Source organism: Sturnira hondurensis, unplaced genomic scaffold (genome assembly GCF_014824575.4).
Source record: "Sturnira hondurensis isolate 20B ecotype Veracruz unplaced genomic scaffold, ASM1482457v3 Scaffold0022566, whole genome shotgun sequence".
In the NCBI taxonomy this organism is placed as follows: domain Eukaryota; kingdom Metazoa; phylum Chordata; class Mammalia; order Chiroptera; family Phyllostomidae; genus Sturnira; species Sturnira hondurensis.
Genome location: NW_028095197.1, coordinates 7,887,668 through 7,904,161, shown reverse-complemented (window position 1 = coordinate 7,904,161; position 16,494 = coordinate 7,887,668). Strand labels below are relative to the sequence as shown.

The 16,494-nt window shown below is 40.2% G+C and overlaps 1 protein-coding gene across 4 annotated transcripts in view; it reads right to left on the bottom strand.

Annotated features, from left to right (window-relative positions):
- MELK (maternal embryonic leucine zipper kinase) overlaps positions 1-16,494 on the bottom strand; it is a 76,228-nt gene that overhangs the window by 38,682 nt on the left and 21,052 nt on the right. For 3 of the 4 annotated variants that reach the window (XM_037036027.1, XM_037036029.1, XM_037036028.1), the window contains 2 exons: positions 16,155-16,247; positions 11,550-11,648 (listed from right to left, as the gene is read on the bottom strand). In XM_037036027.1, coding sequence (XP_036891922.1) covers positions 11,550-11,648; positions 16,155-16,247 — 192 coding nt within the window. The remainder of the gene's footprint in view (positions 1-11,549; positions 11,649-16,154; positions 16,248-16,494) is intronic. The other variant, XM_037036030.1, reaches the window with a different exon arrangement.

Here is a 16,494-nt window from a genome sequence, read left to right as displayed (position 1 = left end):
CAAACCCTGACTCAACCTCTCTGATGAGAGCAGACAGGCTGACCCACAAAGAGTTTCCTGGGAAGCATGAGAGCTTTCCTTTTATAAATGGCATTCATTATTAAAATGTCCCTTCTCTTTTGCCTAAAGCACCCGCTATTACCCAGAAAACCCACTTGCATGTACACCTTGCCAGGGCACCTCAACACTTGCCGGTATCAGAAACTGACGAAGTTTGTTTCTGAATTATAATAATGAAGCCTCTTACTCATTTCTCCTTACGCTCCCTCATCCATGGCCAACTGAACCCCAAGTTGAGAGGCTCCAGGCCTATCCCCAGGAAGGGGGATTTTTAGATGCTAACCCGGGTCCTGACCCAATCGGTCCCACTCTGCTATCTGAACTTTTCCTTATTCCTGAGACCAAGGCTTCTCATTGTTCAAAACCTGAGTACCTGACTTGCTTTTTTCTTGGCAAACTGACCATTTGTCTGACACCTCAAAGATTTTGCCTTGCTCTTGCCAGGGTGCCAGGGAAAGTAGAGACCAGCCTGGGGTCAGGACTCTCCTACCTGTTACACTGACCATATGCTAATGACCTTCCCGAATCTCCAATCACAACCTGCTCCTAGAGTGTCCTCTGTCAGAAACCCCACCTACTCCAACAGGTCTTCCTTCATGCTGACTGCACGAAGAGCCATTTGCTGCTTCCTCTCCAGGTACAACTTACACTGGGTTGAATGGCGCCCCCTCCACCTCCCAAATTCATGCCCACCCAGAACCCACGAAGGCACTCTTATTTGGAAATAGGGTCTTTTCAGATGCAATCAAGTTAAGATGAGATCACACTGGGTTGGGGTGGATCACAGTGCTGGGCTAAGAACTTGATGTTAGCTTCTACTACTACTACAGCATCTATTACTATTACTGCTGCTGTACCACCTGTAAAACAAGTAATGTCACTTACAGGTTTACAAAAGAAACAAAAGAGAATGTATGTGAAAGCACTCAGCACAACGCCTTGCACATAAGAGACAATAAATGTTCGTTCAATCTGAAATAAACAGGAGAGAGCAGTAGGGATACTCAAAAAGCCATAGACTAAAGATGGGCATGTTGACCAAAAGCCATGCCAGGACACAAAATAATCAGTACAGTGGAAAAAAAAAAAAAGGCCAGTCATTCTGAGGAATGCCACATGTCCTCCTAATGGAGCTTTGCCTCACTGCAGCTGCCTCAGGACCTCAGGACTACCTGGCAAGAAGCACATAAACTAGTCATGTCCCGCCCCATCGCCTCCTGAACTGTGTCCACCCACTTCCCTGTTTGGACAACTCTGGAGAGTACCTTCCACAAGGCATAAGGCCTGTGGCCCGGCACCATGACCCACCTTCTCAGCTGCATTCTCTGCACTGAAATACCAGCAGGAATAAAGTACAGAGCTGAGTTCTGCTGCCAGGCTTAATCCAACACCTTATTTGTACACAGCGCTTAAAACACACAGGGCATATGTATAAACATCTTTATCCTGTGCAGTAGGCAGGGATTATTAACCACATTACACAGATGAGGAAACTAGATCTCAGGGAAATCAAATGCTTGCTCAATATTATAATGGAACAGTACTCAACTGGGGGTCGTTTTATCCTCCAGGGGACCTGAGGCAGTGTCTGGAGACATTTTTCATTGTCATGACTTGGTGGCTACTATGGGCAGAGGGGGCAGAGGCTAGAATTGCTGCTAAACATCCCACTGTGCACAGGACAGCTCCCACAACAAAGAATTATCTAGTTCAAAAATGCTAACAGTGCCAAAGCTGAGAAACAGTGTCACAGAGCAAAATGGGTAGAGACAGGACTAGAGGGAGAGGTACTTTTTCTACGGTACTGTGCTGAAAGGCCTAAGGAAGCCAAGAAGTACGCAGAGAGAAAGGCTCCTTATTTAAATAATAAAAGTATGTATCTAGGGTTCAGACAGAAAAAGCCTTGAGAGGAACAAGTCTGCTTGGGAAAAGCAGCTGTACAAATGGCCCTGTGACAAACAGAGAGACAGACAGAGAGAGAACACTCCTGGACACGGATAACAGTGTGGTGACTGTGGGGGTGACAGGGGGTGGGTGAACGTACAGGAAGAGGGTATTAGGGGTATAAATGGTGATGGAAAATTTTTTAAAGGCCCTGTGACAATGAGGAATACGTGCCCCTTAGCCCTGGTGTAAGCTCAGTCTCGGAAGACCTCTTGTTTATTTAAGGGACAACTGCCTTGCAAAAGAGGGCAAGAAACGGGTAAGAGAGGGAGACACCAAGGAGGAGAGGAAAAAAATATCCGTGGGCTAAGGAAATAATTCTGGGAATCCTAACAGGCTTGAAATTGTTCATTTTTCACAGGGAGCTAAGTAAGGCAGGCAATTGTTCCAAACACATAATCGCAGCACTGTAGCCAGCTCTATAATTGTAAAATATAATCTCATTAAGAGATAATTTGCTCATTTTCTTTAAGATTATAAATTATACTTGTTAGAAAGCTATTTTACTTTCAAGCTATTCAACTTTCATTTACTAAATTATTTAGACTTCCCTAATATTTGTGTACCCAGAACTAGAGCACAGTCATGCTTGTCTTTGAATGCAGGGACGGCAAGTGAATGCAGCTGACATTAATAAGATTAACACTCAACCTATTAGCGATCATGCTGGAAACTGCAGTTGAGCATTTTAGTTAAAATAGTCAACAAATGCAAAGTACACACAAAGTCGGCCTCCTAAACAACAGTCACATCCAGTGCGTCAGATGTCACTGGGCTCTTCAAGCAAACCAAGAATGGACCAAAGTATTATTTCCAAGTGAAAAATTTCAGAACATTCTAGGCAAAAATACATACTGCATGCAAGTGATACAACACCTTAATTAGATTCAACCAGCAGACTATTACACTGTGACTCGGAACAATAGTTCTGAGCCAAGATTACAATAAATTTCAAAATCTATAACGTGTGAAATTAAATTCCACAATAATGCATAAAAGTCCTAATTTGAATCAATTTTCAACTTGCAAACACATGAAAAACTAAAAAATGAAATTCAGAGGAGAAACAAAGAATATAAAGTATCAGTACATAATATTAATTAAGAAGGCTAAGTCTCTACTGAACAAGAATTAGACATTTTGTACCTATTCATCCCACTGCAGAAATATTTTTGATTTACCAAAAAAATCAAATATCTACTGTTGGGATATGACACTTCCATATTATCTGGAAGTAATTCTCCTCCCTCAATGCATTAATACAGGATCCACTATACTGCACTCAAATAAACAATAAAAGTGGAGAATACTGAAGTTTGCAGGTTGGTACATTTACCTTGTATAGATGAAACAATACATTAATCATTAAAAGAGCACAGAATAAAAGTCACCCTACCCCTGAAGCCTATATACTTTTATTAACTAATGTCACCCCAATAAGTTCAGTTAGAAAAAAAGAAAAGTCACCCTTCCAGTGCTCCTTCCCAATAATCCTCTCCAGTAAGAACAGCAACTGATGTGAATATACCTCCCCCTCCATTTCTACAGCACTACGCTTACTGTTCTATACCTTGGTCTTTTCCCTTAACATTGTCTCTCAAATATCATTTCATATCAGTATTTAAAGAGCTTCCTCATTCATTTTTATGGCTGTAGAATCGTCTACTACAAAGATGTACTACAATTTAACAACAATGCTTTCCCAAAGAAAAAGAAAGCATTAATAAGACTCACAAGCACACAAAATACTATGAAATAAAAAGGTGATCAAACAGTAAACAAAATCGTGTTTCTATGCTGTGAGAATACAGACCTTTTAGATTAGAATTTCATACAACCCAAGAGAACACCTAAGGCCAGCTCTCCAATCCTGCACATTCATTCACCATTATTAACACCATGGTTATGTTACCAAATCATCCCTTTCAAAAACTAAATAGACTTTATTCCATCAAAGTATGAATCCATTAACTTGTAAACATTCCATTTAAAAATACACCATGGGGAGAAAGTCATAGCAGAATAGCCAGGAAAATTTCAGAGGAAAAATAAAATAAAGAGAGGGTGCTAATTCTACTAGACATGAAATAAATGGTAGTCTAAAAACACAGTAGTTGAAATAATTACAGTTAAGACAAGAGCAGACAAAAAGATAAATGCAATGAAATAAACAGCTCAGAAAAATATGTAAATGCCAGGATTTACTATCTAATGAAACTATCATTCCAAATCAATAGAAAAATGATGAATTATTGAAAAGTGGTGGGACAAGCAATTATATTTTAAAACAAATAACCAGGATAAAAGACCTATGGTGCATTTATACAATGGAATACTACTCAGCTATAAAAAAGGAAAATCTACCCTTTGCAATAGCATGAATGGACCTGGAGAACATCACGCTAAGTGAAATAAGCCTGTCATAGAAAAACAAATACCCTATGATCTCACTCACACGTGGAATCTAATGAACAAACCGAACTAACCAGCAAAACAGAGAGACTCAGAGACAGAGACAGATGACAGTGCTGGCAGCAAGGGTGGCGGGGTGGAGCCAAAAAAGAAAAAGAATTCATGGACACGGACGGCACTGTGATGACTGCGAGGTCGGGGGTAGGGAGAGGTGGAAGAGGTGATAAGTGGCATAAATGGTAATAGAAAAATACAGTAAGACAAGATGATAAATAAATAAACTAGCTATTTATTAAAAATAACACTAGATCCCTAGAACTATCACAGATCAGGAAAGGCTAAGATGATATGACAACTAAATATAACATGGCATCCTGGAAGAATCCTAGAATAGAAAAAGAACATTAGGGGAAAACTAATGAAATCTGAATGAAGTACAGTTTACTCAGTAGCAATGTACCAATGCCGGTTCCTCAGTTGTGATGGATGTAAGATGTTAATAACAAGGAAAACTAGGTAAGAGATCAATAGGGACTCTATTATCCTTGCAACTTTCCTATAAATCTAAAACTACCGTCTTTTTAAATAAAAATTTTATTGGAAAAGAAAAACTTGTGTTTCTATCTTACACCAACATTAATTCCTGGTAAATCACAGAATTAGTATTTAAAAAATGTAAAAGTCCTTGAAAAAGACATGGGGAAAATTTTAAGTATATGGATTGTAACACACAGAACAAGCTGTTAATTTCCTTGGGACACTCTACGGCACAGCAGTGAGGAACATAGACCCCGTCCAGACCGTCCGAGTTCACATTCCAACTCTGACAATGATCTGGACAACTTTAGCCAAATTACATCCCTCTCTCTGCTTCACTCTCCTCATGTTGAAAAAAGGTATGATAACAGCACCTACCTCATCGCACTATTTATTGTGAGGGTTAAATGAGCTGATCAACATTCATATAAAAATACCTGGCACATAGTCACACGCAATAAATGAGAGCAATTATTATTATTCCTTATTGTGGATTCTTATAATTTAATAAGAAAATGATCAACAACTTTAAAGAAAAATGAGCAAATGCCATGAAAATGCAGTTCACAGGGGAAGTATACATGCATTTAAAATGAATTCAAAATCTCTAATAATCTGGCACATGAATAAAACATCAGATGCCATTTTCATCCATTCAGTTGATCAATATCCAAACTTTTGATAAGTGACAATATTAGAGAGAGTGGGGAAACAGGCACTCTCATGTACTTCTGCTGGTGAAATAATTTGGGGAGAAAATGCTGGAGCACAATTTGACAATGTCTGTTCATTTTTCAACTGCTGTACCCTATGACGCAGCAATTCTACTCTTCAGTCCATATGTCCAAGGAGGTATGTACAAGGATGCTCACTGAGCACCACCAATACTAGTGGGAAAAGTAGACAATAACCGAAATGTTCAACAAGAGAAGAGCTAGATACACTATTTATAGAAAGGAGTCAGTGTCACATGTAACATGGCACATATTGTTGAGTAAAGAAAGATACTAAATAATGTTAGCATGAAACCACTTCAGAGAAAAATACAAAATACTTCAAATACAAATAAAAGATATGCAAGAACCAAGGTGATAACAGTAGTTACCGATGTGAAGGTTGCAGGGTAGAGAACAGACACTGAAAGAGAGGTCAAGAGAAGTTGAGTTATCTGTAATGTTTTAATTATTATATAAAGAATTTTTTATGCATTACTTGAATAATTAGAATTTTTTAAATGACAAATGCACACTTAAAGGAAATTTCACAATAAATACCATGCAACCATTAAAAAATAATGAAAAAACCTGTACACGCTGCTGTGTATGAATATGACACAATTTCAAAGCAAAGCAGTTGGTTTGAAAAGGAGGAGGGATCAAAGTCCATTAACTGTGGATTATTAAAGTCCAGAGGACACATACACATAAAGGTTTATGTACGCATAGATAATTCCCACAAATATATATTATAAATTTCTAAATAGTTACTTCTATGGAAAGAAACCAGAAGGTTAGATGGGCAGGAAGCTTTTTTTTTTAATTGTAAACTCCTTAGTCCTGTTTTAACTTCTTACCATATCCACTTTGTTTTTCATTATAAACACAAATAAGCAAATGTCAGTTTCTTGATAAACTACGAGGCTGGGTGATTCAGGCCGATGTTCTAGGAAGAAAGCAGGTGAGCCCTGGGGATGATCGTTCTACTACGGATCACTAACTCTACAGCAGGGAGTCTGCAAACATTTTCGGTAAAAGAACAAACAGTGAGCACTTTTGGTTCTGTGGGCATGCCGTCTCTGTCACAAATGCTCAGCTCCATCACTGCTCTGCAAAGGCAGCCAGAAGAATACATGAGCAAATAGGTGTGGCTGTGTTCCAATAACATTTTATCTAAGCAAACAGGTTTGGGGCCTCATTTGGCCTCTGCTCTGTATCCCCCACCCAAGAAGACTGACTGAAGAAGACTTACCTAACCTTTCCTTGCCTTCAGCAGTCCGGAAAGGAGTAAGTTAAACTGCCTAGCCATTTGCACATCTATAGAATTGTGCATTATGCTCCTCACTCAAGAGGCAGGGTTGGTAGGAATAACTTCTTGACAGATCTGCTAGTACTTTCTAATAGGATAAGACAAAAATATATGCCCCCTTCACCCCCTGCCCACCTACCTCTTCCCGTTTAACTGATCCCTAATGCCTGGATATTACTTGAGAGCTGAGTGCATGCCCTCCTGCCCAGTATTCTTCTTACATATGGATTACATCATTTTAACACCACAAATCAAAGATTATAGCCCTATATAATCAGTGCTATAAAGAAGAGATATAATTATTCTAAAATCAAAGTTTATAGGTAATGATTTTATACAGTACTTCATTTGTTTTTTACGAGGTGCATATCCACAGGGTATATGACACTTAGATTGCTCAAGTCAAACATCTTTATTGAAACTTTTGTGTGGTTAAGGCAAGTATTCAAAACTTCTCCTGGATGTAATTACTAAAGTCACCCGTAACGGAGTAAGGTTTTATTGCCATTCCCTACTGCTCATAACCAAGAAATCAAGCACTCTTAGAAGGCGCCATGCTCACAGAAGGGTCCAGTTACACCGACAGTCATTTTTATTCTTGTTTAGCAAAGCCACAACTTCATGAAATTTCCAGAAAAAATAATCCCTAATTTACTGACACTCAATTACTTGGCTGAGAGCCCTGGCTGGCGTAGCTCAGTGGATTCAGCATGGGCTGGAAACCAAAAGGTCGCAGGTTTGATTCCCAGTCAGGGCACATGCCTGAGTTGCCGGCCAGGTTCCCGGCAGGGGGGCCATGCGAGAGGCAACCACACACTGGTGTTTCTCTTTCTCTCTTTCTCCCTCCCTTCTCCTCTCTAAAAATAAATAAATAAAATCTTTTTTAAAATGTAAAATTTTAAAAAATAATAATAACTTGGCTGAGAGAGGCTACATTAACTGAGGGGCTACCTAAAGAACAGGTAGAGTTGATGTTGACCATTTATTCTTCCTGACTGGTGGTCTTCTATGGCGGTGCATATGCACCCCAGCAGGCATGTAAGAAGATATTCTCAGGTGTGGTGAAAAAAGTATTAGGCTTCAACTTATGTTCATTTTCTACCTAAAAAATCAGACAGAAATTAAGCTTTATTAACATTTAGCACAGGGATTGGCACTGGCACCCTCACTAGTCCCCACACAACCTGTACGAGGTGATTCTTCCTCAACTGGGGCGGTGACGCACGAGAGACCACTCTCTGTGTAATGTGAAGCACTGTGCTTACAGAGCCCAGCTAAATGGACTTGCAGATTATAGCATCTGATTTAGCAGAACGAAATCCTCACAAAATAGCCAAGTGGTTTTAAGGAAATTCTCGCAAAGAAGCCATAGCTTAGGGATGAGACTATAAATACAACCATAACAAACAAAAAAGAGCTGACACTTCTCCTTTCAGTGTGAGCCCATTATCCAAAACACCAGGTTAAAAAAAGACATAATCAGAGTTGTCTCAGAATTGAAATTAGCAAGACTATTTGAAATACAGACTTATGAACATTATTAACAATGAAAATCAAGCCAAAGTATTCACATATATGGCTGTATTACCCTCACAACTACAGGATTTTTAAAATCTAGAATCCAGAATATATGAAAACAAATCTCTACAACTTCTTTAGTGATGTTTAAAGTCAAGTAACCACATCAAAGCAAATTCCAGGTGAACTGAATATTTAAACATTAAAAAAAAAGAAACCATAAAAGTACTAGAAGAAAACAGGGGTGTCCAACCTTTTGGCATCTCTGGGCCACACTGGAAAAAGAGTTGCCTTGGGCCCTACATTAAATACACAAACACTAACAAAAACCAATGAGCAACAACAAAAAAAGGTTTTAGGTTAAATGTACGATTTTGTGTTGGGCCGCATTCATAGCCACCCCGGGCCACATGTGGGCTGAGTTGGACATCCCTAATTCAAAGTAGAAAGCCTTTCCAAATATGATAACGTGAGGCTGATAAATGTGACTAAATAAAAAATTCCCACATAGCAAAAAATATCTTAATCATAAAAATAAGAAAAAGTGATACACTGTACTGAAGGGATATAGAAAAATAGGTATTTTCATGCTATTGCTGGTAGTTTTATAAGCTGATGGAACTTCCCTGGAAAGCAATCTGGCAATACCAAAATTACCAATTCACATACCCTTTGACCCGTAATTCTTCTCTAGGAATTTTCTTACAGATGTATTCACAATGTACAAAATGCCAACCTGAAAATTACTTAAATGTCCAATAACCTAGGATCAGTTAAAGTAAGGTGTGTGTACACACGGCAATTCTGTGAAGTCATCAAAAAGAAAGAAGAGGTTCTACTGTGTATGAAATGGCATGACCTCCAAGACATACTGTTAAGGTGATAAAACAAGATGCAGAACAGTGTTTGTCATATGCTATCATCTCTACGAAAAAACTGGGAAGGGGGTGGCATAAAGAGGTAAAATACATGATCCCTTACATACGTATACATTCACTAATCTGAAAAAAGTACATAAAAATCTGATACACACTTTGTCACCGGGTAGATAAATATAAATGCTCATAAATTTGAAAAATTAGATGAAATGGGCACATTCTGTACGTCCAAAACTGAATTCCAGACCGTCCCTGCTCTCCCTCCCTCCTCTCTTTTCCATCTCAGTTGGTAGCAGCTCCAAATTTCTAGTTGCTCAGGTTACTCCCCTCATCCCATCCATGAGCAAATCGTGTTAGTTCTATTTGCAAGTGTAACATGAAACATGACAACTGGACTGACGACTACCAACTTAGAATTAAAAGCACTGTTTAGGATCAGTGTCACGGTGTTAGCTTATCTGCATCAATAGAAATGCCTTCCTTCTATTGATGCAATATCCCTTCCCTTTCTAAGGAATCCCCCTGCCTTGGTCTCCTAATCAGAACACCATTGGGGTTTCTGCCTGAATCAGTGCTTCCCAAATAGGTATTCTTTTGTGACCTCAAATAATGATTGTTACCTTTCACTTTGGCCTTTTATTTTTAGGTTAACACTTCTGACTATGATGGTGGTTACATGAATATTAGGCAAAATTTCTCAATGCAATTCCCAAGGTGAGCTACAGAAAAAGCTACTAAGCCAAATAAATGTTAAAAGCTGAAGATTGAACATAGTGCCCTTAGACTTCTATCAGGCAGGCACTGGGTCACTGGAAACTACCACTTTCAACTCTGTGCAACTTTCCAGAAATGAGAATTGGTCCCTACCTAAAGTGTGTTATAGACCCAATGGTCCAGTCATAGAAAACTTCTTAGCATTTCTCCTCATGCTTCTCCCATCTTATGCCTCTGCTCACACAGTCTACCAGGCACGCTCCCTCCCACATCCCTTTCTGAAGCACTTCTACCCTTGTTTTACAGCCTGCTCAAACCTCACTTCCTCCTAAACCCCATGCCGACTCCTGTACGACCTTCATTTATACCTGTTATAATAGGGCATCCCTAGCCCTTTGCCCTTTGGAAACCAATAGCCTTGGATCTGTCTCCAACAAGAAAGCAGGCCCTGGTGGACAACAATTGGTTTCCATAGATCTTTGCTCATGCCTTTCAGTATCTCACACAAAGAAGACCTTTAGGAGACACTCGTTAAACAGAACTGAATTCAAGCCGCACTCAGAGAAGCTGCTCTGCTGGTCGGAGCCTGGTTTGCTGCAGACACAATATGGCGCTCTTGCTTCATCTTTGCCTATTCTACTGCTAGCTTGCTTTGAATATTAACTCTTTAAAAATAATTTTACTCTACTTGAAGAAGAAATAAATTTTTTTTAAAAAAAGAATTTTACTCATTTCCTTGCTCTATATTGCTTTGTGTTTTTTCAATTGAATGACACAATTCACGCAACATAAAGTTCACCCTTTTAACGTGTACAAGACAGTGTTTTTAGTACATTTGCAAAGCTGGGCAACCATTGTCGCTATCTTATTCTAGAATGTTTTCATCACCGCACCCAGAAATCCGTACCCACAAGCAGTCGCTCCTGCTGCCGCCCACCCCCAGCCCGCAACCACAAATCCACTTTCTAGCTCTGTGACATACAGGATTTTAACGAAGCTTATAATGGTTTTATTATACCTTAAAACCAAATTTTACCCTCAAAAAGAAAGTTTCTCTTATTTTACCATAGGAAAATGTGATTTACCACAACTGACTAAAGTATCATTTCAGGATACAAAATGAAAATCATCTTTCATGTTTACTTCCCCATTTGTTTGCTTCTCTTAAGCTTTTTATTAGAGAAATATAACATACACATTGACAAGTACGCATCTCCTAAGGGCACACCTTGGTAAGTTTCAAAAACTGAGTACACAAGTATAGCCAGCATCCAGACCAAGAAATAGAACCCAAGCCCCCATGCCCCTCTCTCAGTCCCTTCCCACCTCCAGAGAATAACTACTATCTTGACTTCTAACAGCATAGATTACTTCTGCCTGTTTTTGTATTTCTATAAACACAAGCATTTAGTGTGAAGTATAGAAAACTTTTACATTGAAATTAATGCTTGGAGTACTCACCATAATCTTCTTGTACAAAACCATGACATTATCATCATCGAATGGTAGGAAGCCACACATAAGCACATACAAGAGAATGCCCATGCTCCAAACATCTGCCTGAGAGGGAGAAAAAAATAATAATCCCCCAAAACTTTAGGACATATTTGAGAATGGCGGTACACATACTAGACTCACAGAATCTTCACAGATCTAGAAAAGATCTCCAAGGTCATCCAACTAAACCTGCTCATTCTACAGGCAGGGGACCTGAAGCCCAGAAAGGAAGGCTTCTCCAAAGTCACCTAGGCCACCCAGGCAGGTCACCTGATATCCAGTTCAGCTCACTCTCCTCTAACGCTGGACTCTAACACTTTATCGAAAATAACTTCCAGTTGGTTGGGCTGGATTGGGCACAATAAGAAAGGAGGTGAGGCCAGGTCTCTGAAAGATAATTCTACAGTGCTACTGAGGTTTATTACCTACAAGGGTTATGTAAATACACATGTGGATGTCAAAACAAGTCTTAAAATTTGCTGCTGATAATCTGCAAATGTGATAAGCTGCACTGTAAAGTCCCCTCTATGTAGAGAAACCCTAATAAAGTTCAATGACTGACGTTTCAAATACAGAGGCTAGAAATGAGCTTGCCAGCACAAACAGCCCTACAAATCTCAAAATCCCACAAAGGAGCTTAACCTTTATGTAAGATACCTATGAGCCCCAGGAGTCCTGCGCACTAACTACTTAGACAAGCAGTATTTGGCCTTTGTCAATAATGATGCCACTGTTGGCTGAGAAGTCACAGCTCCCACTCTCTTTTGAGCCTTACAGAAAATTTAAGAGGTAAGAAGGGCATTTTTTACAAAAGGATAGAAAGTAAAACTAAAATAGACAAGAAAACAATTTAAAGATACTACAGAAAAATCTCAGATGCATTCGAACAAGGAGGCCTTATCATGGTCCTTGAGGAATCTTGTGAGCGCTGGGCCTGTGTTACCACTCCTTCCAGAAGACGAGGAGGAACAGCGAAGGAGCACAGGTATGCAGTAGAGCCTCACTTGGTTCAAAACCAACCCAGACTACCAGCTGGGACCCTGTGAAAGCATTTTCATTTCTATGTCTCGAGTTCTTCATTTTCTTTATACGATGAAATGGAGTAACAGTATACATTCAAAGGATTTGTGGGGGGAGGGCTTAAATAAAATATAAGAAGCATCGAGCATGAGGAATTCTTGTGCACTGTAGTGGGAATGTAAATTGTTTGCTGCCACTATGAAAATTAGTGTGGCAGTTCCTCAGACAATTAAATTATTGCTTTAAAATATGACCCAGCCATTCTGCTTTGGGGTATTGATCCAAAGTAAGTGAAAGCAAGGTCTCAAAGAGAGATCTGTTCCTATCGGCACTATTCACAATAACCAAACAGTGGAAGCAATCCCAGCTCCATTCATGGAAGGAAGGATAAACAATACATGATACATACATACAATGGCACATTATTCAACCTTAAAAAGGAAGGAAACCCTGTCACATGCTACAACATGGATGAATCTTGATAGCAGGATATTCTGCTAAATGGAATAAGCCAGTCACAAAAAGACATATTGTATGACGCTACTATGTAAGACAGCGAGACTACTCAAATTCACAGAGAAAGAAAGCAGAAGGGTGGATGCTGAGGGTAGGGGAAAGGGAGAAATGAAGATTAACCATTTAATGTATATAGTTTCAGTTCTGCAAGATGAGAACGTTTCTAAGATGAGAGCTCTGGAGATTGGTTGCACAACGTGAATGTACCTAATGTTAATGAACCATACACTTAAAAATGGTTAAGATTTTATGTTATGGGGAGGATTCCTGGTCAAGATGGCAGCATAGGTAAACACTGCTCACCCCTTCACACAACCACATCAAAATTACAACAAAATTATAGAACAACCATGACTCAGAACCATCAGAAATCAAGATGAATAGAAATCGACAACTACAGAATTAAAGAAACCACATCCATCCAGATTGGCAGGAGGACTGGAAATGCAGAAAAGGCTGGTCCCACATTCACGTGTGGTGGATAAAAATTTGGGAGGGATATTTCAGCCCCATACCAGGCCCCCAGACCAGGGTTCCAGTGACAGGAAGGTAAGTCCCCATAACTTCTGGCTGCAAAAACAGGTGGGGATTGAGTCAGTGGAAGAAATTTCTGGAGCTCCAAGCAGTTCCTCTTAAAGAACCCACACACAGACTCACCCAGACTGACTCCCTCTGAGCTCCCCCAAGCTGCAGGGTAGCAGCTTGAAAGGCACCTGTAACATAGAGGGAAGAACTGAAATGTCAGGCACCAAGGCAAGAATTAGGGGACAGCTTTCTCCCAGGGGAAAACCATTGTCCCTTTTCTGAACCCAACCACAGAGAGCCACAGAGCCAGCAGGCTGGTGCCTTATCTGAGACTCCATCAATCCTGCCAAACACCCACCCTGGAAATCCTGAGACTCTGCCCCACCCAGCTGGCCAGCCCACCCAAGGTGCTTTTACATGTGAATGACTGGTCTTGGCTCATGCTTCACAACTTCCTAAATCCTCTCAATTACGAAACAGCCAGTCTTAGTGAGCCCCCAGGCCCTGTACCTCTTGCTAAGTGGCCCCAGGTCTGGCGCTAGCAGCAGCCAGCCTAGATCCACAGCTCGGCTTTGCCTGGGAACCTCGAAGCCCAGCACAAGTAGCAGCCAACTCAAGTTGCTTTATATCTCGTGTAGGGTGGAACTGGGGCACAACACAGGTGGGGACTGACCTTGGCCTGCACCACCTGAGAAACTCCAGAGCCTGCGCACCCAGTGGACACGTACAGACCATGTCAAAGTACCACCACCCTGCCCCTGCACAGCTGATCCTCCACAAAGGGTGGAGGTTGGTGGTCAGTGGTAACAGCCAGTCCTTGCAGGTGACTAGCCTGGGGAAATTCCTCCCATTGACCTGCCAACAGCCACCAAAGTTCAACTACAAGAGGAGGGTGTATTCAGCCCACATGAAGGGCACACCTCAAGTACCCAGCTTGGATGATAGGGGAGGCTGTGCCAATGGACCCTATATTAGGCCACACTACCAAGACATGAAGTCAATAATTTTTTTTTTTATGAAGAAAAAAGCGAAAGCCTACGGACTCTTCCAGATTAAAGAAGATCTAAGAAACAAGACAACTAAATACAACGTATGAGCCCGAACTGAATCCAAGACTAGAGGGAAAACATAGCTATAAAAAACATTGTTGGTACAACTGATACCACTGGAATATGAATTGTGGATTAGATAAATTGTATCAAATGTTAAATTCCCTGATGTTGACAGCTAAAGTACCATTATAAAAGAGAAGGTTCTCGCTTATAGGAAAACATATACACAGTATTTAACGATACACGGGTATGTCTCCAACTCACTCTCAATTGGTTCAAAAAGCAACATCCATATGTATAAACATGGAGAAAGATAATAAAGCAAATAGGGAAAGATATAAACAATTGTGAAATTGACTAAACATATACAAAAGTTTCTCGTTCCATATTGGCAACTATTCTTTAAGTTTGAGTTTATATCCAAATAAAAAGTCACCAAAAACAAGCTGGTTCCCATCTTACTGTTACAAACTAAGTAAACTGGCATATCTCAAAGTTTCTCCCACATAACACTAGCTCCAAAAGATACTCCTTATATAAAAAGTGGATTCTGCCCTGGCTGGTGTAGCTCAGTGGATTGGGCTTGGGCCTGCGAACCACACAATCGTGGTTCGATTCCCAGTCAGGGCACATGCCTGGGTTGCAGGCCAGTTCCCAGCAAAGGAAGCACAAGAGGCAACCATACATTGATGTTTCTCTCCTTCTCTCCTTCCCTTTCTCTCTAAAGATAAATAAATAAAATATTTTTAAAAAATAAATTGATTAAATTTTGGGAAAAAAAAGTGGATTCTGTAGGCAAATACAATTGAGGCCAGCTGCTGTGATGGTCCCCCCACAAAGGCTCACTGTACTCAAGAACATATCAAAGATGTGGAAATGTCCTGAACTAAAGAAAACTGTCCATCCTAGCCAGCATTTCCTGAGCTTTTGATGACCAAACCTTTCTTACGATACTGATGTCAGTAAAATTAGTCTCCAGAAAAATGGAAGGGGCTAGATTACTTGTAGCAGCCAGCAGTAAAGCAGGCAATGACCAGGCCTTCTGAGCCTGGGCCTCCTACACAGGACAATTGGCCTTGAGTAGTTGGCTATGGACAAAGTACAGATTTCTTCGCGTGCTAACCAGCATCTCTGAAAACTGAGCCTACAACCCTGGCCTTGTGCTCTACTTGGCTGGACTAATCTGTCTTAAATATGACACTGCTTAACGCAAAAGCATCCATAAGGATTGCAGAGATATATCCCTGCTTCGTAGGTATATTATGTATTCTTATATTTATTACAAGTTGTTAATTTATTACTTTATATATCTCATTCTCTGAAAAGCCTGAACCCTTTAATTAACAAGATTACTTCTTACCACATCATTATATCCCCAATGCACAGTACCTGCCTTGCTACAGGTAACCAATAAATGCACATTGATTATATACTGAATTAACCAATAAATAATTACCTCTGATCCTAGATATGATTTGCCTTGTATTAATTCGGGCGCTGCATAAGCAAGACTCCCACAGCATGTCTGTAGATGGTAATCCTTGTTACCCTGTCAATAAGATAAAAATGAAACACATTCATTACAGCCCTTAAGAGAATTAAACCTTTCAGCATGAGCAAAGAGAAGCTAGAAGAAGAATTACCCCAAATAATAAAAGACTTCTGGGGCCAGCCCAATACTCTCTGCCTCCATGCATGCATGCACATGTGGTCTCTCTTCTCTGGGTTTCCAACAGTACTACAACCTGGCAAGGAACAAAATCCTTCTCCCTCGGCTCAGTCAAATCGAGTTCATA